Source organism: Armigeres subalbatus, chromosome 2 (assembly GCF_024139115.2).
Source record: "Armigeres subalbatus isolate Guangzhou_Male chromosome 2, GZ_Asu_2, whole genome shotgun sequence".
NCBI lineage: Eukaryota > Metazoa > Arthropoda > Insecta > Diptera > Culicidae > Armigeres > Armigeres subalbatus.
Window position 1 is genome coordinate 197,231,006 of NC_085140.1, and position 22,176 is coordinate 197,253,181.

The 22,176-nt window shown below is 40.2% G+C and overlaps 1 protein-coding gene across 1 annotated transcript in view; it reads left to right on the top strand.

The window, feature by feature from the left end:
• The first annotated feature begins 1,948 nt into the window (after window positions 1-1,948).
• LOC134211473 (sodium channel protein Nach-like) overlaps window positions 1,949-22,176 on the top strand; it is a 52,752-nt gene continuing 32,524 nt past the window's right edge. Inside the window, exons 1-5 of the mRNA XM_062688355.1 lie at window positions 1,949-2,209; window positions 17,884-18,587; window positions 18,656-18,724; window positions 18,784-18,884; window positions 18,948-19,009. Coding sequence (XP_062544339.1) covers window positions 2,025-2,209; window positions 17,884-18,587; window positions 18,656-18,724; window positions 18,784-18,884; window positions 18,948-19,009 — 1,121 coding nt within the window. The 5' untranslated portion in view covers window positions 1,949-2,024. The remainder of the gene's footprint in view (window positions 2,210-17,883; window positions 18,588-18,655; window positions 18,725-18,783; window positions 18,885-18,947; window positions 19,010-22,176) is intronic.

Here is a 22,176-nt window from a genome sequence, read left to right on the forward strand (position 1 = left end):
CAAAAAGCTTGATTCAAATGAATTTGTGGCCTGGTCCCTTTTAAATCTTCCGATCGGCACCGATTCTAAACAAATGGCTATATCTCACTTGATTCTGGCCAGATTTGGAATTTCAACATATGGTTCCAATCAGATAGAGCCCTAATTTATTTGTGGTTATTAATATTATTCTGTTTTTAACCTCAACTTATGCTAATACCCACCACAAATTTACGGTTCTGTACATACCTTCAGAAGACCCGGAATATCTCCGGTATCCAATGGCCATGGTCGGTACTACATTAAATTTCTAGTTCAGGTATCTCAGAATTGTCCAAATCGGATAATAGTTGACATAGTTACAACACATCTAATTATGCCCAAAATTTGCCTCTCCCAGTTATTTTGGACATCCCCTGTAAGTTGAAAATGTTTTTATTTTTCGACGATGAATAAACTCGTTTTGTTTATGTATACTGCCCACAGTTTGCCCTCAAGAGTAATAACGGAATGTGTCTAAATCGTCTGAACTCTGATTGGAAGAGGGCACTCACAGCTCTCTTGAAAACACTATAACAGAGAACATCTCGTGCCATATTTATGCTAAGCTACTTTAGGATCGTGTATGTGGTGACGATCGGTAACGTGATCGCATGGGTTGGTAAGCTTACACATCCACCAGGTAGCTTTTTAGCTACTCTGAAAACTTAATGAGCTAAATAAAGCTTTCTGTAATATCCGTCATTGGATATAATAGTTGATTTATGGAGTTGTACTAAAAGGCACGAAATGGTGCCAACAGAGCTTTGACGTACATAAAATGCATCTGGAATTTGCATCATGATTATAGCACTCACGTGATTTGTGAAATGTTGAATGAATGTAATCTAGCACCGATATTGGATAGCCCTTTACATGTACATTTTATTTAGTATTGCACCATAAATGCATCATAATCACATACATTATTTTAAGGGACTATGGAATAGGAATTCTTCCAAAGCATGTTTGACATCCTAAAAAATACTGATAACTATTAGATATTTTCGATCTACCATTACACCAATTATACACAAATATGAGTATCAACATTATGCTCATACGTTTTAGGCACTGTTTTTAAAGATATTCTTTTAAACTTGTTAATGGAATGTTTTCATAAGATGTTACCTATAAGATGAGTGAATCCTGTCACATTTAATTCCAGCACTCGGTCGAGTCAAGTACAAGACACTTAAGACCCCCTTACTGTTAAAGTCAAAGTACATATATATAAGTTTACAATCAAGGAGTGGGATTTAATGGAATAGTATGAGAAGTGACACAAACCGAATAATCTAATCGAATTTGATACCTTTTACATGAGTGGTCGGTTCTGTTATCGATCCAATATTACATTCTCTCGATTTGTGCACATTGAGAAGGGGAAGCCAATCTCAAGTTCTTGATTATTCCTTTATGTTTGACATCGATTAGTAAGAATTGTCATTGGCAACTTCCGAATGTTTTATCCCGAAATATTTTATCAAGTTATATTTGTAATTGAGATTTTCGGGTTCGTTGCTTGTTTTATCCTGTGATTAGAAGTTTTCCTTCGTTCCAAAGCATTTCTGTTTGCTATCGACCCTAATCGTTTCCTGCGAACCTGCAATTAGAGCGATTACCCTTCTATTTTATGGTGTTTACAGAGGTTACAAAAACATGGTTATTTATTGCCATGATAGTGTCATCTGTGCATAATTTATTACCAATTAGAGGAATGTGAGGGAGCACGACTTACTTTTGCCACATTCGTTCGATATTGCTGGAGCTTAGTTGGAGTTTGCACGTGCAGGATGTTTCCACCGAAGGTTGAATACAAGGCGTCGTTGGCTGTTAGACATTTTCGGAGATCTGTAAAGCAATTTTTGAAATCTTTCATTCAAACATTCATAGTGTTTTGTGAAAATACTTCTCTACATGGATTAAAATACGTGGTGAGCAACAACTTCTATGGAAATCTACCGTACAGAACCATTGCAAAGATTGCGTGGGCCATTATATCGATGCTGGGAGTAGTGTTCACCCTTGCTATGATGGAGCTATCTTGGATTCGGTTCAAAAATACTCCGACAATTACCACAATTGAGACAACAACGTATCCGATTTGGAATGTGCCTTTTCCAGCGGTAACGGTTTGCAACATCAACAAAGTTGACCGTAGTCGAGCGGAAAATCTTATTGAATCATTGTAAGTAGCAATGCATTAGTCAGTTCGAATTCATCCTCCAATTATCACTTTTTTTGTAATGCAAAAATGCAAGTCAATGGGAGTCTAAGAACTTATTTTACTAAAGTGCACTTCGATTTTTACCTTTTTGACGCATGAGAAAGCCATAGACAACATTAGTCCGAATAATCTTTGGACTATAGTATCACATAGAATGTTTTTTTTGGGTTATTAGGCTTCGTTATAGTTACATCAAAATTTGAATTTGCTTTTAGCACGACGTGCACTATTACTTTCTTTGGCGGTCAAAGATAGACAGAAAGAAGCTTCGCTTGAAGCTCGTCTATAGGCCCCTTTCCGACAACGTTTTCGTTTAAATTCGAGAAACTGTCTCTTGAAAGATCAGAAGTATGTTTCGTGGAAATTAGGTAAAAAATGTTTTACTATATCTGAAATTTTTTTTCGTGGAAATTCAGAAAGAAATGAGTAGAGGAAGAGGTTCGGTTATGTTTTTGGTTTTTTGACGGTTTTTTTGTATTTTGCCCATAACTTTGACCCATTTATTGCATTAATTTATGTACTGTAATTCGGGGGAACTTTGATTGCCGGGGTAACATTGATCAGTTTAACAAGTACCTTTTCTGAGTTTGGTTTCTTAATCTTGACTAAATTTGCTGCTGAATGATCGGATCGGATGATTTTGCATTTGTTTTTCGCCAAATTTTGAAAAATAAAAACTATATATACATTAACATTGAACTCACAGCAAGCTGCCAAAAACGCACTCAAAACAAGTAGGGGAACGGCTCGGCACTTCATCTCATAGCTCCTATTTCCATCCCATCAAAAACAAACCAATGAAAAAGAATTTGATTTAATTTTTATTTTTGTATTTTTTTCAGCAGGAAGCAAAATGCAAAAAGAAGCGACAAGATTGGTGTTGTATTTATCTGTTTTTTGATGAGATGAATAGGAGAACTGTTCCGATCTCCATCTCACTGTACACATATCCATCTCATCGCTAAACAAAGAAATACGGGACCAAATTCGTCGCTTCTTTTTGTCAACATGTGTGCTCACTGCTGAAAAAAATCACAAAAATAATAAACAAACCAAATTCCTTTCCATTGCTTTCTTTTTTTATGGGATGGAAATAGGAACTATGAGATGAAGTGGCAAACCGTTCCCCTATATGTTCAGTGAAATGGAAAATGGAACAGTTCCCCTATAATAACAAAAACTCAGATTAATCCACCTAGCGGTGATGGTGCCTTTCTCGTTTTTTTTCGAGTGAGTAATTTCTACGCACTTTTGGTATGAAAAAAAATATTTTGGGCATATCTACCGAGCCCATAGTTCAATCTGGCCAATTTTCAATAGGAAACAATGGGATAGGATTCTGCGTCGAATGCAACTTGTTGCGAGTAAATCGGTTAAGGGTTAGTGCCTGAAAAATGGGCTAGACTTTTCCACTCGTTGTTGTCTAAAAAAAGTGTTTTGACCATAACTTCTGAGCCCATAGTCCGATCCGGCAAATTTTCAATAGGAAACAATGGGATAAGATTTTGCGTTGAATGCAACTTGTTGCGAGCAAATCGGTTAAGGGTAAGTGCCTAAAAAATGGGCTAGACTTTTCCACTCGTTGTTGTCTAAAAAAAAGTATTTTGACCATAACTTCTGAGCCCATAGTCCGATCCAGCCAATTTTCAATAGGAAACAATGGGACAGGATTCTGCGTTATACACACACACACACACACACATACACACGCACACACATACACACGCACACACATACACACGCACACACATACACACATACATACACACACAGACATCACCTCGATTCGTCGAGCTGAGTCGATCGGTATATAACACTATGGGTCTCCGAGTCTCCTATAAAAAGTTTGTTTTTGGAGCGAACATATAGCCTTTACGTATACTTTGTATACGAGAAAGGCAAAAAATAAGCTCGTACTAGGGATCCTATATTAAGAGATGTGCGAATACTTTTCCAGACGATTTAGCAACGCTGTTACTTTTGTAAACAAACGCTGCCAGCACTTGCCGTGGCGCAAAATGTTGGAGCTCGAACATGACTTTGCGCATAATGGCATTTTCAGATTTCGTTATCTAACGTCCAACAGTGCATTATCAGTAAAATAAAAGTGCAATACAAATGAACAAAGTACCATGCATAAACACTAGACTACTTCAACTTGCCAATGTAAAACAAATTGATTATTCGACAAAACTTTTCGTAAAATCTTTAAATTACAATCGCAATACCTTTCAATCCGCAACAATAATAATGTTCATTTGGCTCAGATTGTGACAGCTCTCAATGCTCGATTGGCTCAAGATGGCCGCTTTCGCATATCTCTGGATGTAGGATCCCTAGCTCGTACCTACACGCAAAAAAATATTTCAGTCGATACTACCATTGCGAGGGTTATTTTGAGAATATGCACCGACGATTTTCAGCAGATAACAAACCTGTTTGATTTCACCATGCGCGCAGTAAAAATCAACTGTGGCCCATGCGGAATGTTGTCATATGAACTGAAACAGTGGTGAATTTCTCTGAAACCATAGTAAAATTTACTGAAATTCCATGGTAGTTTTAAAAACAGAGCGTAGTCTACAAAATAGTAGTTTTTACCACGGAATTTTTTCTGTGTATAGTTGTGTGATAAGTAGGGGAAGAGGCCCCAAAACGCCCCCCGATGCAAAACGCCTTTTGTGGTTTCCCTCATATTTACCGTCATTAATATGTCCGTAACAAAACTAGATCTAAAATTATGTAGGATAGGCAAAGAAAGTTTCAAAATAGTGCATGGGAAGGTCGGAAAAACCGAAAATTTCCACATTTTGAAGAAACATCTAACATTTTGGCGAGGCAAAACGCCCTAGTGGCAATAACCTACAAAGTACTTGCGTCTCCACGGACTATCCATACTAGAATGCTGATTCGCCGACGCGTGGTACTTTGTTCCCTAGAAGCCGCCAGCTGAAAGGCGTTTTGCCTCATGAGTTTTCCGGCAACAAAATATCACCACTTTTTTGAAATGTGAATATTATCAATATGATTGAGATTTTTGACAATTTTTGAATGGCATCAACTAGCTATCTTGTTTAACTGATGCATAATGTAAAAATACCCATGAATAGTGTTACAAATAAGACAATAGAGCAGTGTTTGCTTAGCTAGGGCATATTGCCCCCCTTCCCCTAATCTTATTTTTTGGTTGATCCAATGTTTTTGTTTCGAAATTTTGATTTTTATTGTGGAAAACCCAGATAATTCCACTAGCGGTAATGATGCCTTTCTTGAAACAATCGATGCACATTGCCTCAGCGTAAGAATTCCAACTATAATCGCCTACCTTAAAGTGTGTACAGACGCTTGCTTTATAGATAAATGATCTACACGTTTTACAGGCTGACCAGCGAACCGGGAAAACCGGGAAAAGTCGGTGATTGAAAACCACCGAGAAAATATCGAGAAACATGCGGGATTTTGAATGAAAACCGTAAATATTGGAAATTAACCTATACCTATTTAAAAAGAATAGGGTGTCAATCTTTGTATTTAGGGAAAAAATTGAAATTAGTGTTTCTCGAGATCCTCAAGATGTACCAAAAAATTCTGATGTTGAAAACACAGAGAAACAGACGTCTAACTTAGAACAAAATGCAATCAAAATCATCGTCACGAAAACATTGTCGCTCAATGCTAAAATCACGATGAGTGGCCAAGCGGCAAGCAGATGGCGGTAGTGCGTAAACGTCAAACACAAGCAAAATCTATGGAAGCGCCATCGGTGGCCGATTGACCACCTACAAAAAATTAAATTAACCGTTAAAAAGGTGAACGATGGAGCATGTGTTGAGTGAGACGTCTGTTTATCTGTGTTGAAAATTTGATTCAAAATTCCACACTTTAATAATTTGTGACATAATCAGTGTTTTAAAAATACAAAGTTTAGGTTCAAGCCAAGACGCTCGTTTTTTTAATTAAATAGAGCATTGTTGGTTTGATTTTAGAAAATTATGCTTCATACGTGGGCTTCGTGGCCGAAAGCGAAAAGTTCTCCACTGGTCCACTGGGTGTTGTGTAAATGTCCTTGTCCGTTGTCTCATGCTAGATGTTAAGTGTTCAGTCTGTGCGACCTCTGGTCGAAGACGGTGATTCTGTCTTTTTATACCAACTGACGACTGATTTGAATAAATGCTTTACAGAGATGTTTGAAAGCCGTACATTTGGGGCTAGTAATGAACGAAAGCTGTTACACCTCCACGAAGCTCTGTTTACAATTCCTACCAGAAAATTGCAATGTGGGATGAGTTTCAGATTGTTCACAGTTGTAAAGCTAGTTCAGTCTTGAAAGGCTACTGCTTTTAAAGACACAATAGTAGGTACCGATAAATCGGCATTTTAATAATTAAGAAGTATGCCTGAGAGGTTTCATGAAATAGCTGGACTGAAATAATTAATCAAAAAGCATTGCTACTATTTGAAAATGTATACATAATTTGTTTAAAATTTTGTAATAGAAATGAATTATAGTCAGTGGCTGATTTTCTACCCGCCGCTTCCACATCCAGGAGCTATCGAATATGCGCCAATACTCAACTAACAATTTTGGTGCTAAAAGCTTCAACTTCCAGCCTTAGGCTGTATAATATTCGAACAAAAGCAGCCAATGCTGAATAAAAGAAAAGCCTTCGCAAATAATCCCTCAAACTTCATCTCGACTATTACCCAAATATCTATCAGCTAGTCAATTTGTGCCAAATATATTTCATCTTTTATCGTTTATGCAGCTTCCATTCCTGAATTAGCAATCCAGCTTATTGGTTAAGAGCTCATGTATGTAGAGTTTCCATTTCCCGGCCATTTTCGTTGTCCCGGGATTCGGGATGAACTTGTTCGTAGATCCCGGGAAATCCCGGGATCCCGAGATTTTTCGATGTTTCATTTGAAAACTTATTTTTTGATTTAAAAACGATTTTATTCAATGTTCAGGGGTAAAGTTCATATTTTAGAAAGGCCATATAATACAGATTTCAAATTGGAACTCAATTCAATTCTAATTTGAATCGATTCTTTCGAAAAAAAAACGACTTCAAGAATCAAATAATATTCACGTTTTTCTCGGAAGATGAAGTACCCTTTTTGAATATATGATCGCCGAGTCTGAGAAGAAGGGTTCGCTGGCAGTTAAAGTCGGATTGACTGTTTGCATTGTTTTGAATATGCATTGGGTTTAGACAGTTGCTGGGATTGCATTCAATACCCTAGTGACGAAAGATGGAAGATGCGCAGTAGAATCGTACTGGGCCCATAACCTATTGGATATATTGGAACCCCCTCACTAAGAAAACAAAATACTAGAGTATCCTCCAACCCATGGGAGGCTACTAATTGATACTTTTGCCAAGAGCTGCAGCTCTTCCTAATCTTGAACAGACCGCTTCCTAATCTTGATGTTAATCGTTAATTTATCGTTATCTCCGATAAAGTTAATTGTGTAAAACGTAATCGCTTGCTGCGAAAAGATGAATCAACTCAATTATTATCGGAGTTCAAAATTTAACGATGATGAGGTTAACAGATTACGCGATTAAAGTTGGTATACAATTTTGACAGAAGCCGAGAATTGGAAAACGATTGATTTCAGCCTGTTGACCAGAGTGGATTTGAGTAGAGCATCGGGGTCGGACCACTTGTACTTGCGCACATGTGCTGGAAAGTTTGTTGTACGAACGTCGATTGGAAGGACATGAATTGGATCAATAATTGTTTTGGAGGCAAGAAGCTCAGGAAGGCTGACTCAATGTTGGGTGGCGCGAGGAGATTAGCAAGGCGAATATCAGCTAGTGTACACAACCTCGCTGTAGACGGAAGATGGGTAGGAAGCAGGCGCCAAATAGATGTAGCTGATCTTGTACTGTAGATACCTGTCGTTTAATTAATAGAGAGCTGTAGTAGCTGCTGGATAAAGTATCAGTCAGTAACCCTTTATTTAGTGGTATAGGGGAATCTAATATTTTTGGTGAAGGTGTTCTATTAACTATCTCCGATACTTTCATGTCTGTTCGTTTCATACTAATTTAATAATAAGATGACATCGATTGTGCATCACAAAGAATTATGGCTCCGCAGACTGAGCCAAGGTTCTGATATGAGTTTATCACCTAAGTTGGGTGACTGGGTAGACTGAGCCAAGGACTGATATGAGTTTATAACCTAAGTTGGGTTTCGCGTTCAAAACAAATAACTTTTGTAAGAAAAAAAATTACACTGTTTACGAACCGGAAATGAAACAGTATTTTTTTCCCGGGATTTTCGGGATTTCAAAAATAATATCCCGGGAATCGGGAAATCCCGAATTTTCCTAAATCCCGGGATTTTTTGTCCCGGGATGTCCCGGGATGGAAACTCTACATGTATGCAATTGTGTTGCTTGTTAGCAACTTCCCATATTACGGTGAGTAGCATTCACATTGAAAACGTTTTCGCTCTTGTTATAGCACTAACAATATAGCGTAATAGCGCTATAAATGAACTAACGAAGCTTTTAGGCAACTTCTGTATCTTTGAAAATTGCACAACGTTTAAGTAAACCCAGCCTAAGCTGTGTATGAACTATTGATTTCTGTAATGCAGCTCCAAAGGTATTCACCTGCTCATATAGCGACTGACAAAGCGCTGTCATGGATGCTAGCAGATAGTGTAAGAAAACAAGCCATTTAGAAGCAATATTTCTGTTGACTCTATGAACCGTAATCAATCCGATAATGACGATGATTTTATTGGAATCCGCACTAATACTAATAAAGTTTCGAACTAAATTCAATATTTTTGGGCTATTTACGGACTTACCCTCCATCATAATATATTTTTCACTTATCAAAACTAGCAATTACTGAGAAATTGCTGGAAAAACGCTGAAAACTGCGTTTTTCCTAGGCCGATATTCGTATGTTCATCGAACGCATACTATCGTTCGAACGTTCGGATCAAACACATACACACTGCTTTCCAAAAATCGAAGTGAGAGACAAATTTGAAGACCGTATTGTGAATGCAATAAAATGCGGAAGACTCAAATTCACTAGCTCAATAAGTGAAATGGTGAGTACAAAATCTACGCGATGCAACTTCATTCAATCCAAACAATAGAACGTATACGTCAGTCAACACGCAAACAAAGATGTGCATACACAAGAAAATAATCATCTCTTTACCGTTGCCAGATTTATTTATTGGAAAAAATCATTGCTGTTTGTCGGATTGATCAATAAAACCAAAAATAAATATTTTAACATGTTATGTAAGCTTATATTACATTCCAAGTGGTATATAAAATTTTTTAAATCGATAAATACCCATATATCTGATGCACCATGAACATGTCTTATGATATAAAATAAACAATTCGTCAAGTCTGGAAACATTTTGCATCAGCTGACATATTTTCACCACCCCATTTCCACCCACCCCAGTTGTAAACAACATTTATTTATCGCAGCAGCACTTTTCCGTACCAATTGCATAACTAGGGACATAGCAGGTATTTTCGTCCATCGTCATAGGGGCTAAAACCATCGAAAGGAACGTCCTTTAGCTAGAACTCCACTATAGCAGAACGTATCTCCTGAGCTTACGATTTGATACGGATGAGTTTGTCAAAAAAGTTTCTCTTTTATTGGTTTTCGAGACTATGACGAAAAGACGAAAATACCTGCCTGAACCCTATTACAAACAAAGCAGTGGTGCAATTTATGAACAATGCCTGCTGAGTGTGATTCTTTTGTTTTGTATTTTTCTCTGCTCCTCTTTGCCTATGACGGTGCCTTTCAGTCAGAACGACAAAGCAGGAGTAGCTTAGCAAACTCGGTTTGCCAACAGCGGGCTGAAGCTGATAATCATTCAGTACAAATTTCCTGTCATTGTCTTTCAAGTGACAGTATTCACACATGCATTTATATAGGGCCGTCGCATTCACACAGCAGCGAGTGAACTGAATAGACAATAGAGGTAATAAACTATAGATGAAGATTGTCGCTGTCGTCACTGGCGAAACATCGTTTGCTGGCGAAGATAGGGCACTAAACGTCAACGAAGGAAAAATCAGTACGTTTTGACAAAAGATATTTTAGGTACAAGATAAATATTATCACTTCGGTTCCCTTTGTTCTACTGTCCGGAACGTGTTGGGTACCAAGCTGTCAAACCGTACGGATTTTCCATTTTTTGACAGTTAGCTCCCTATCCTCGCCAGCAAAAGATGTTCCTGACAGCGACGACAGCGACAATCTTTATCTTGTAACTAAAACATCTTTTGTTTTGACAGATAGGTACCCAACATGTTTGGGAACGATAACAAAGGGAACTGCAGCGACAATCGTCCTCTATAGTTTATTACCTCTATTGAATAGACTGTCAGTGCGAGCTGCGTGTGCAATGAGAAGATTATCTTTGATTGTTGCTGCTAACCATTTTCAGTTTTCACTGCTAGGAAGTGAGTGTGAAGAGGGAATGGTATCAATATCCAACAAATTTCAGTCACTGAGATTGAGAATTTGCACCACTGCACTGCTGGAAAGTGATACAGTCATTAATTTTCAAAACATTGTTATGGAGTCTTGAGCGATAAAGAATTAGCAGCGGATGCTACTGTATGCAAGTCGAGAAAATGTTGCCTAAAAACAATTTCAGCGATTGATGATGCACAAAAGTTAGCCAAAAGTACATGCTGATAGATGTTTGAATAATAATGGTGAAAGTATAATATTCAAGCTTATGTGCAAAAAGCAGCGCGTAGGACTCTTTCTAACGTTTATACAGCACGAAACTGAAAATAGCGTTAGTAAAACAACCTATGGGGTATGCGAAGAAGCACATCCATAATTTTCTTTGTTATTTACATATGTCAAAGTGACGGTGATGACAGAGCAGCAGCCATTGAATCAGGAGATACGGAGTTCGAATCTAAGTAGTATAGCAACAAAACTGGTATTCCAGTTTTCACAAAAAACATTAAATAAACTCCGAAATTTACTTTTCTCTCAAATTATATTTAATCAAATTGAATACACCCAGGTTTTTTTACGCGGTTGGAATTCATTAATTTCTCGGTTAACCTGAACTTTCACAGCTTTTTAAATACCCCCTAAATTTTCTTTGATTTTTTTGTGAATTTTTTCGTGGGGTTAACTCATTGTTTCATTGACGCTGAAGGTCTTAAACGACTAAAACCAAACCGTGTAAAAAAAACCTGGGTGTATAGTGGCTGTATAAAACTTATTTAACAGATTCAAAAAATCTGAATAAGCGCCATTGAAGCGAATTATATTACTGAATGGTTTAGTAAAGATTGAGAAAAAATTGTATAACATGCTGTAAAGTAGTTGTGCAGGCACGTCAAAAACAGCTGAATAGATTCGCCAGATTTGCTGGTTTAAGAATTGAATAGAAGTTCTTGATCATATGTATAGCACACATATTCAGCTTGAAGCCGTATAGACGAGTTGAAATAACATTTACATTGACATTAAATGTTAGTTGGGTAGCCAGCACAAGTTAACCGCCAGAAATTTGTATGGTTAAAGACATCTAACGCGGGTAAGTAGGATCTTTTCATGAAAAACTATTTGGTACCGGTTATGTAGGAAGGTGTCCGCTACTACGCCTACCAAATATTTTTTCGATGAAGGTATGTACTTAATTTTGAGAAATCGAGCCTTAGATGCCTTTCGCCATAATGATATAAGAAAGTTAACTTCTAGTGTGCCACTGTAAACACGCTCAAAGCAGGCGATTCATTGAAATTCAAAACACATTACATTAACTGTATTTCAATGAATCGCCTGCTTTGAGCGTAATTACAGCGGCACACTAGGAGTTAACTGTTCGAATCAGTATGGCGAAAGGCATCTATATTCGATTTCTCAAAATTACACCTTTATCGAAAAATATTTGGTAGGCGTAGTAGCGACACCATCCTTCATAACTGGTACCAAATAGTTTTTCATGAAAATTTCCTAATTTTGAGAAAACCCGCGTTAGATGTCTTTCGCCATACAAATTTCTGGCGGTTAACTCATGTTGGCTATTTGCGCATATACGATAGCGCCTGGATGTGGAAGCGGCGAATAGAAAATCAGCCACTGCCAATAATTCATTAAAAATTTTAGCCATAATAAAAAAAAGTTTGTATAAAACTTATTTAACAGATTCAAAAAATCTGAATAAGCGTTAACTTTCTTAGCAATACTTAAAACCAAATCATGTCTGATTCGACCCTCCATGTGTGTCGTTGCATGATTTCTGTGTTATTCGGTGCTGAAAGCAAGGATTCAAAGACGAGCCAGTCCTGGACTAAAAGTCTCTCAAATAAAGAAAAAAAAAAGCCAGGATTTTAGTTCTTCGCATAGGTAGAACATGTGATAATCTTGTATGTGGCAGTGTGAACAATAAATAGCGGCTTGATTTATTTGTAACGCCTTTGGAGAGAAATGAAACCACCCTTTCTGCATTTTAATTTTGCAATACAATCGTTCATGAACGATACAAATTATGCTGCAAAAGTTCGCTAAAAGTTAGATGTTTTTGGATATTATAAATTCGGATCGCCGGAGACGAGCCAGCCTAAGGCTGGAAGTCTCCATAATAAAGAAACTAAAAAAATCGATTTTTCTCCGGCTTTGTTTCAAATGTAAGGTACCCCGGGGCAAGTGAAAATACGGGGTAAGTGGGTACTATGACTGCAGATGAATTGATGAACGTTTTTAATGGTGACAATGTTCTAGGAAGATGAAGCAGAACTATAAACGAATTCACCCGACACGAACATTTTTGGAATCAAAACCATTTGAGGTACCATACTAATCCTATTGCTTGATCATGACATGGTAGTTTAACCGGGAAATTATATTACTTTTATTTAAATTCAATGGATTTCAAACTAAATAGTCGTTTCTAAACTTATCATTGATGTGTAAAGTGAATATTTTGAGCAATTAAATAATTGTGTGACATCGAAAACGATTTATTTTTTTATTTAAAGCTAAAATCTGCAATTTTCATTTGCTCTTTAGTTTTAACATACATGGGGCAAGTGGGACATATTTGAACAACATTTGCGATAAAGCTATTTTAATTGTTTTTAGATGGTTGTCTAGTGAAAAATAACTTCGTCATTCATATATCATATTCATATATGGATCTGAATCAGATGCAGTTTTTTCGATTCATTGATTTGCAGTGATTTCGTTGTTGAAAAAGTATTGTACAGTTTATTAACATATGTGCTCACAACCAAAAACTCTAAGGAATTTATGGGAGATACAGACGATAAATCGTCTTTCAGTGAGCATATGCATGCATGCATCTTGACTTCATTTCTCTAGCATTTTGTTTAGTGGAATGTTGTCAACTACTTATAAGACGAGTTAGTGCTGCTTAAGATTGTGACCCGATTTTTTGCGTAAAGAAAGACCGAGATACTGTGTGGGTTCAAGTTCCACCGGCAGCCGAATGTTTTGCGCAATATCTCATAAAAACAACTTAAAAATGGTAAACTTAAGTATCACAATTAAACATCTTTTCCAAAAAAAAGTGATAATCTGACTTCCCTCACAAGTCATCAATCAAGAAATATATAAAACAAAGTTTATTGGCGAAACAATTGTTCAGTGCAAGTTTTTCGTTCAGCAAGTCTATTTGTATTGGATAATGACGACGAAATAAAAAGAGTGCATGCCTTTCTTTTTATTGCAAAACAGACATCTGCGGTAAACTTATTTAAATGCTGAAGCATTCACAAGGGCTCTAAGGACTCTTATGGCCACGCTTGGTCGCTATCGGTTCGATGCCAGGCATAGTTGACCTAGTAGGTCAATTGAACTCAACTACCGGACAACCTAGACAAAACTCGATTTTCCGGAGGAAAAAGCGCCAGCAGGAAGATCGAGACCGTGAAGAGACGGAGGAACTGTACCGCGCTAATAACGCACGAAAGTTCTATGAGAAGTTGAACCGTTCACGTAAGTGCCACGTGCCACAGCCCGATATGTGTAAGGACATAAACGGGAACCTTCTTACAAACGAGCCTGAGGTGATCCAAAGGTGGCGGCAGCACTACGAAGAGCACCTGAATGGCGATATGGCAGACAACGGTGGCGGTATGGTAATGAACCTAGGAGCATGCGCGCAGTACATGCGACTTCCGGCTCCGAATCTCCAGGAAATACAGGAGGAGATCGGCCGGCTGAAATTCAACAAAGCCCCTGGAGTTGACCAACTACCAGGAGAGCTGTTTAAACACGGTGGTGAGGCACTGGCTAGAGCGCTGTACTGGGTAATTACCAAGGTTTGGGAGGATGAGGTTCTGCCGCAGGAGTGGATGGAAGGTGTCGTGTGTCCCATCTACAAAAAGGGCGATAAGCAGGATTGTAGCAACTACCGCGCAATCACATTGCTGAACGCCGCCTACAAGGTACTCTCCCAAATTTTATGCCGCCGACTAACACCAATTGCAAGAGAGTTCGTGGGGCAGTACCAGGCGGGATTTATGGGTGAACGCTCTACCACAGACCAGGTGTTCGCCATACGTCAGGTATTGCAGAAATGCCGCATATGATACAATCGATCGGGACCAGCTATGGCAGCTAATGCACGAAAATGGATTTCCGGATAAACTGATAGGGTTAATCAAGGCGAGATGGATCGGGCGATGTGCGTAGTTCGAGTTTCAGGGGCATTCTCGAGTCCCTTCGAAACGCACAGAGGGTTACGGAAAGGTGATGGTCTTTCGTGTCTGCTATTCAACATCGCTTTGGAGGGAGTAATACGAAGGGCAGGGATTGACACGTGTGGTACGATGTTCACGAAGTCCGTCTAGTTATTTGGTTTCGCCGACGACATTGATATCATGGCACGTAACTTTGAGAGGATGAAGGAAGCCTACACCAGACTGAAAAGCGAAGCTAAACGGATTGGACTAGTCATCAACACGTCGAAGACGAAGTACATGATAGGAAGAGGCTCAAGAGAGGTAAATGTAAGCCACCCACCACGAGTTTCTATCGGTGGTGACGAAATCGAGGTGGTTGAAGAATTCGTGTACTTGGGCTCACTGGTGACCGCCGATAACGATACCAGCAGAGAAATTCGAAGGCGCATAGTGGCTGGAAATCGTACGTACTTTGGACTCCGTAAGACGCTCCGATCGAATAGAGTTCGCCGCCGTACCAAACTGACTATCTACAAAACGCTTATAAGACCGGTAGTTCTCTACGGACACGAGACCTGGACGATGCTCGTGGAGGACCAACGCGCACTGGGAGTTTTTGAAAGGAAAGTGTTGCGTACCATCTATGGTGGGGTGCAGATGGCGGACGGTACGTGGAGGAGGCGAATGAACCACGAGTTGCATCAGTTGTTGGGAGAACCATCCATCGTTCACACCGCGAAAATCGGAAGACTGCGGTGGGCCGGGCACGTAGCCAGAATGTCGGACAGTAATCCGGTAAAAATGGTTCTCGACAATGATCCGACGGGAACAAGAAGGCGAGGTGCACAGCGGGCAAGGTGGATCGATCAGGTGGAGGACGATTTGCGGACCCTCCGCAGACTGCGTGGTTGGCGAAGTGAAGCCATGGACCGAGCTGAATGGAGAAGACTTTTATGTGCAGCACAGGCCACTCCGGCCTTAGTCTGAAATAAATAAAATAAATATAAGTCCCTAGAGTCCGTGCGAATGATTTACCAGTCAAATAAGTCCAACGTAGATGTTCTAGAGTCTCTAAATTGTCCGGGAGTTGAGTTCAATTGCTCTACCAGGTCAACTACTCGTGGTATCAAACCATATAAGTCCTTAGAGCTTTTGTGAATGCTTCACCAAACAAATAAGTCCAATGCAGATGTTCTAGGTTCTCCAAATTATCCGGGAGTTTAGTTCAAATGATCTATTAGGTCAACTATACCTGGCATCAAACCAATAGCATCCCAGCGTGTCAGCGTGCAAGGACTTTATTGACTCGCTGGTTTTTTTTTCCTGTTCGGGTGTGCCACTGCGACCAATTATTAGATCTATTGTAGCGTTACCCGTATCCTTAGTGTTTAAGTGCATGTCGAATTACTCCAGTGCTATTGAGAAGCAATGCGGTATCGATTTCGATACAGAAATCAATCCCTTCTTGAGAAAACAAAACAGCGATATTGTTTTTGGCCATGCATCGGAGCCCTAGCCACATCATTGTCTTGCTTCTAGACAAGGATTTAGCTCTGTCTACAAGACCATTTCAAGCAAGAGAATTCGTTCAGTAATAAGAACTTCCGTGTGTTCCTCTCACTACCATTGTTCACCAGTTCAAGAAGAGTTAGTACGTATTTAAACCCCTAACTCGATTTTTCCAGCAGTCAGTTCAGCCTAGGACCGGGTACCGAGGTTTTAACTAATTGCTTGAAAAGTAGTTTCCGCTGCATACAGTTTAGCCTCAAACAAGAGGAATTCGAGTCTTTCAACTGTCTGCAAGGTATCATTAATTATGTTTTATTTCTGAGAATGCTGTTGGTAGCGAGGACTAAATACGATGAATCCTTAATTACCACAACTTATTGCCCTACCTAGAAAAATGGATTAGGCTAGGTCTCTGTTTGGTAGATCTTACACCGCAACACACCACGTCAAAGTGATCTACCGCGTTACTGGTGACTCGCTGGTTTGCTATCAGTTTGATGCCAAGCGTAGTTGACCAACATGGAGAGCCTAGAACATCTGCGTTGGACTTATTGGTCTGGTGAAGCACTCACAAGGGCTCTAAGGACTCTTATTGGTTGCTATCGGTTTGATGCCAGGCATATTTGTCCTGGTAGATCAATTGTACTCTGCTCCTGGACAACATCTGCGTTGGAATTATTTGAATGGTGAAGCATTCACAAGGTCTCTAAAGACTTATATGGACACGTTGGGTTGTTTTCGGTTTGATGTCAGTCGTAGTTGACCCGCTAGATCAATTGAAATCAGCTTCCGGACAATTTGGAGGCCCTAGAATACTTGCGTTGGAATTATTTGAATGGTAGAGCACTCACAAGCGTTCGTACACGCGAAACCTTAAGATTCAAATAAAGATTTAGGTTTCACAACTACAGTGTTATTTGTGACATTAACAAGTATGTTAATGTCACCTACAATAAAATACTAGGACGATTTTGTTTACACCCATTTTTTTTTACACGGTTGGTAGACCGGCTAACCTGATTTTTCACAGCTTTTTAAATACCACCTGAATTTTCTTTGATTGTTTGTGAATTTTTCATAGGGTTAACTCATATTTCCATCAACGCTAAAGGTCGTAATCAACTAAAACCCACCCGTGTAAAAAAAGAACCGGGTGTACTATCAAGACAATTTTCTAATTCATTCATGAAACAGTTTACATCAAATGATGGGGGCGGTAAAAATCATGAACATTATGTGAATATCAATCAATTGATAGTTCAACGTAGATTCCCCCTAAAAATTCGAAAGAGGAATCTGTTTCATTTTCCATCGATAACACAATCATCTCACTTCGAATCAACAGGTTAAAGTAATATAATATCATCATTTTAGGCTATCACGCATGTTCACGAATTAACAAATTTTGTTCAATGACTATTTTGATCAATCTACTTTTCAGAATTTCTCTCAACCTTACACGGCAGGAGGCTACTGATTTACTCGGGGCCATGGCAAGCCTGGTGAATTATGAATCAACAAACACTTCGTTCGAAAACGAGGGAAAACTAGGACAATTGGGATATTCGCCCGCGAAAATGCTACTGGAATTGAATCAACCGTGCGACTCTCTGATAAAGTCTTGCTACTGGCTCGGTATGGAAGTATCCTGCGCAAAGATATTCCAAATGACGAAAACCCATGTCGGATTCTGCTGCTCGTTCAATGCCGATAAGGCCATGAACGTTGGCAATGAAACTTTTGCACGCCCACCTCCGTTAACCAATATCCGACTCTCCGGTGCTGGTAAACACGTTGGCCTATCGATTCTGGTGGATGTCGCCCCCGAGAATTATATGGCACCAACGAAATCATTTTATGGAGCCGAGATATTCATTCACAGTCCCAACGATTTCCCGGCGGATTCCGATTTTGAAGATACGTTGCAGCCCGGATGGGACGCAGATTTCTGCATTACCCCAATGCCCATTGAGAGTAGTCCTACGTTGGAGCAAGTTCCTCTGTCGCAGCGGAAGTGTTTTATGCCAAATGAAGGCACATTGCAGTCGAATAATACGTTTAGCCTTAATCTTTGCATGTCCGAATGTCGACTGCGGACCATTATAAAGCTGTGCAACTGTGTGCCGTTTTACTACGCAGATTTTAGTAAGTATCACTGGTTGTATGGATTGTGGACTCATTGATTGGAAATACATCAATTAATTATTTTCCAGATATCACCGAAATGAAAGGAATTGAAGCTTGTACACTGCGAAATGTGAATTGTTTGCGGCATTTCAGAAGTATGATGCCAATAAGTAGATTCAAGCGGCATATAAGTAATGAAATTTAACTCTTGAAGAATATTTTTACAGCCTCAAGCCACCAAAAGAAATGTCATCCGACAGCTTCAGCTTTGATTTGGGTATGGATTGCGAATGTAAACCGTCTTGTACATTTTTGGTATGAAGTGATTTTGCGATGTTGAAATTTCCTTACATTTACAGTTTTTATTTCAATTTTTAGAATTACAATGTTCAAAGCATCTCCAGTAAACGATTGGCTGGTTCCTTTACTTCATCATACTTGTGAGTATAATGCTTGGTGTACTGTCTGGTTGTCTATATTGGGAAGGTTGCGACTGTAACAAGAAAATTAAGTTCGTACCTATAATTGTGTGATAAGTAATCTTATTTTCTTGGATGATCCATTTTTTTTGTTTCGAAATTTTGATTTTTATTGTTGAAACCCAGGTAAATTACACTAGCTATATATAATCGATGCCTTTCGCCTCAGTGTAAGGGATTCCAACTAAACTATAACTGCTTACCTTTAGGTCACTCTTGACGGAATCCAAGTTTCAAAGCCAAAAAAAAAACAATTTAGTTTTGCTGCGTCGCAGCATGCGTGAAAAAATAAAAATGACAGTTGTGCGTTGCTTCCGTATCGAGTGGTATGCCCCCGAAAACGCGAGCACTTTGAAACTTGGATTCCACCAGGAGTGACCTTAATGGGGTCTCCAGTAGCCTTGCGAGCAAAGGTGTAGCATTGCCAATCTGGTTCGATTCTCGGTCCGGTCTAAGATGTTTTCGGGTTGGACAATTTCTCGACACTCTGGACATAGTGTATCCATTGTACTTGCCACACAAGGAGGGCAAGCAGCAGCAATATGGTAAAAAGAAGGTGAGGTGATCACTTTGTGTATTACACAGCCATTTGCTTGTAGTAGTGCCTCTTTTCGACCGCGTCTTAGCAACCTTTTAGCTACATGACAACGGCTGACGTCACAAAGTTTGTTATACAATTTTCATCGACTTCCCCTCCAAGCATCACGAAACGTATCATTGTATCGAAGGGCAACCAGCATGTTGTTATCCAAACAATAACATGAAAAAATATTTCGCGGTGAGGGAAGCTCATTATATTTCAAATAAGTGTTGATCTTATTACAGATGAATAACTGAGGATATTTCTGGATATCGAGGATATTAACTTAACATCTTGAAATTTGCTTTGCCGCACAGAAAGTAAAATATGTATAGTAAAGTGGAATTATTATTACAGCAAAGTGTTACGAAAAATGTGTGCCCCGCGGGTGATGGCATAAGTGCGTATTTAGAAAGCTTTATAGTTTAATCTCTGCATTGCTATAATTTGAGAGGTTTATTGTTGATTTGCGATTCTATTCTGATTAGGTTATTGCAAATTATATTTTTCTTTCGTTGTTCGCGAAAAAAAAAACATTTTCACAAGTTTTTTCAAACATGGTCCATAAAGGTTCGTGAAAGAATGGGATGATGTGACGTAACAGACTTCCCCTCAAACTTTGTTTGTGTTTTATGCTTACTAATACTAGCTAGTATAGACTTCCTCCACACCTTCTTTTTACCATATTGAAGCAGCAGGGACCATGTCCAAGGGCTTGACGACTCCTCCCCAGCTGTCTGTGAGTCAGGGAGAACTGCCTAAGGCGTGGTGGGATTTAGCAGTGGGCTCTGCTAAAATCCCTCCCAAAAAACCACAAGTGCCCGAAAGCAGACTCTATCAAAGCGACTGTGTGCCGCTTCAAAAGCACAAGCCCAGGGAGTGCCATTGGCACATCAGGATTGATCCCAGTAAGATCCTGATTATGGTATACTGGTTGCATGTTATTGGTCTTGTTTTTGGATATTGAGATATTGTGAACGCGAGGGCTGGTAGTCTGGTTATTCTATTCTCTTAGTAAGGCCGGGTGACACCGACCTGAAACGGCGAATGGGCTAATGGCCAGGCTGTCTTCCGTCCCCTAAAACCGTGGCGGGCCTTGTAGCACGCGGTACAATCCTGTCGCTCAGCTGGCAGCTGAGTGGGAGTAGGCTCAGATGCTCTTTCCTGACTAGCGCTGATCTGGCTCTGAACACGAAAGTGTCAACCCTCGCATGGCCTCCCTGCATGCCGCAAGGTATGTATAGATAACCATGGGATCGCGAAGGCGACTACACCAGCAGGATTCGACAGCAGCCGCAAGGGGGACCCAACAGCGATGAATTCTAACAACACAAAACACAAAACGTCGAGGGATGCAGGTGAGGCGAATGGTGGTAAGGAGAACCCTTTCACCAGACGTAGTGGCCTTGAAAGGTCTCCCCAAAGATCGCCGGGGGAAGGCGATGGAGAAGCCCAGGGAGGGTCTGAGGAGGTGCCGGTTGAAGTAAAGATGGACGGCCCCACCCTGACCCGCGTCATCAAATCTGTGATGGCGAACCACGAAGAACGCGGTGGTCACACGATGGAGGTAGTCACGGAGGTATCCGACGTGATTATGTCGTTCCTAGAAAACCGGGTTAAGTACAGCAAGGATCTGAAACTTGCTGTGCAGGCACTCTGTGCCCTAGTAGTTGAGGCCAAATCGGAGTGGAGGTCCCTACTAGAGGCCAGCAAGAGTGCGGAGAGAGAGCTCCGCAAACTTGTCAAGGAGCGGAAGCAGGCGGATAAGGACAAAGCGGAGGCAGAATCGAAAATTCGTCTCCTGTCCGAGGGCAAACGACTGGCGGATAGCCAGGTCGAGGAACTCCGCAAAAGGATGGCTGTAACAGGGGCGACCCCGAAGCTGAGTAAGGTTACGCAGGAGGCGAACCTGAAAGCAGCTGTCGAGAAGTCCGCAGCCCCGAATCCAGAGAAAAGGAAGAAGGTCGAGCAGAAGGATGGCCATCCCAAGCCAGTGAACCCAGTGCCTCCACCATCGAGAACCACTGAAGCTCGCCGGGAGGAAGATCTACCGTGGAGGGAGGTCGTGAATCCCAAGAAGGCGAGAAGGCAACGGCAGCAGGCCGCAGAGAAAGCGGCAGGCGGAGCGATACGCGCCACTGTTAAGAAGGGTAGAGCCCAGAAGGAGACGGGTGCGCCTTCCAATGTCAGTGGTAAGCGTAAAGACAGAGGCGAGGCGATTATCGTCAGTACTGACGACAAGAGCTACGCCGAAGTCTTGAAGGCCATGAGAGTTAATGACAAACTCGCTGGCCTAGGAGAGGATGTCAACTGCATCCGAAGGACGCAGAGAGGCGAAATGATTCTCGTCTTGAAGTGGGATGCTGCTCAGAAGAGTACTGACGCACTGAGAGATCAGTGTAATGTCGAGATCCAGGAATCTGCGGTTAGGTTACGCAAAAACTATGCGGGAATGCAGGTTGCCTCATTCCAAGTACCTCAGACTGAGGCCAAAAAGGTGATGGATAGGGTTAAACTGAAAGTGGGTTGGTCGGTATGTCTGCTAAGT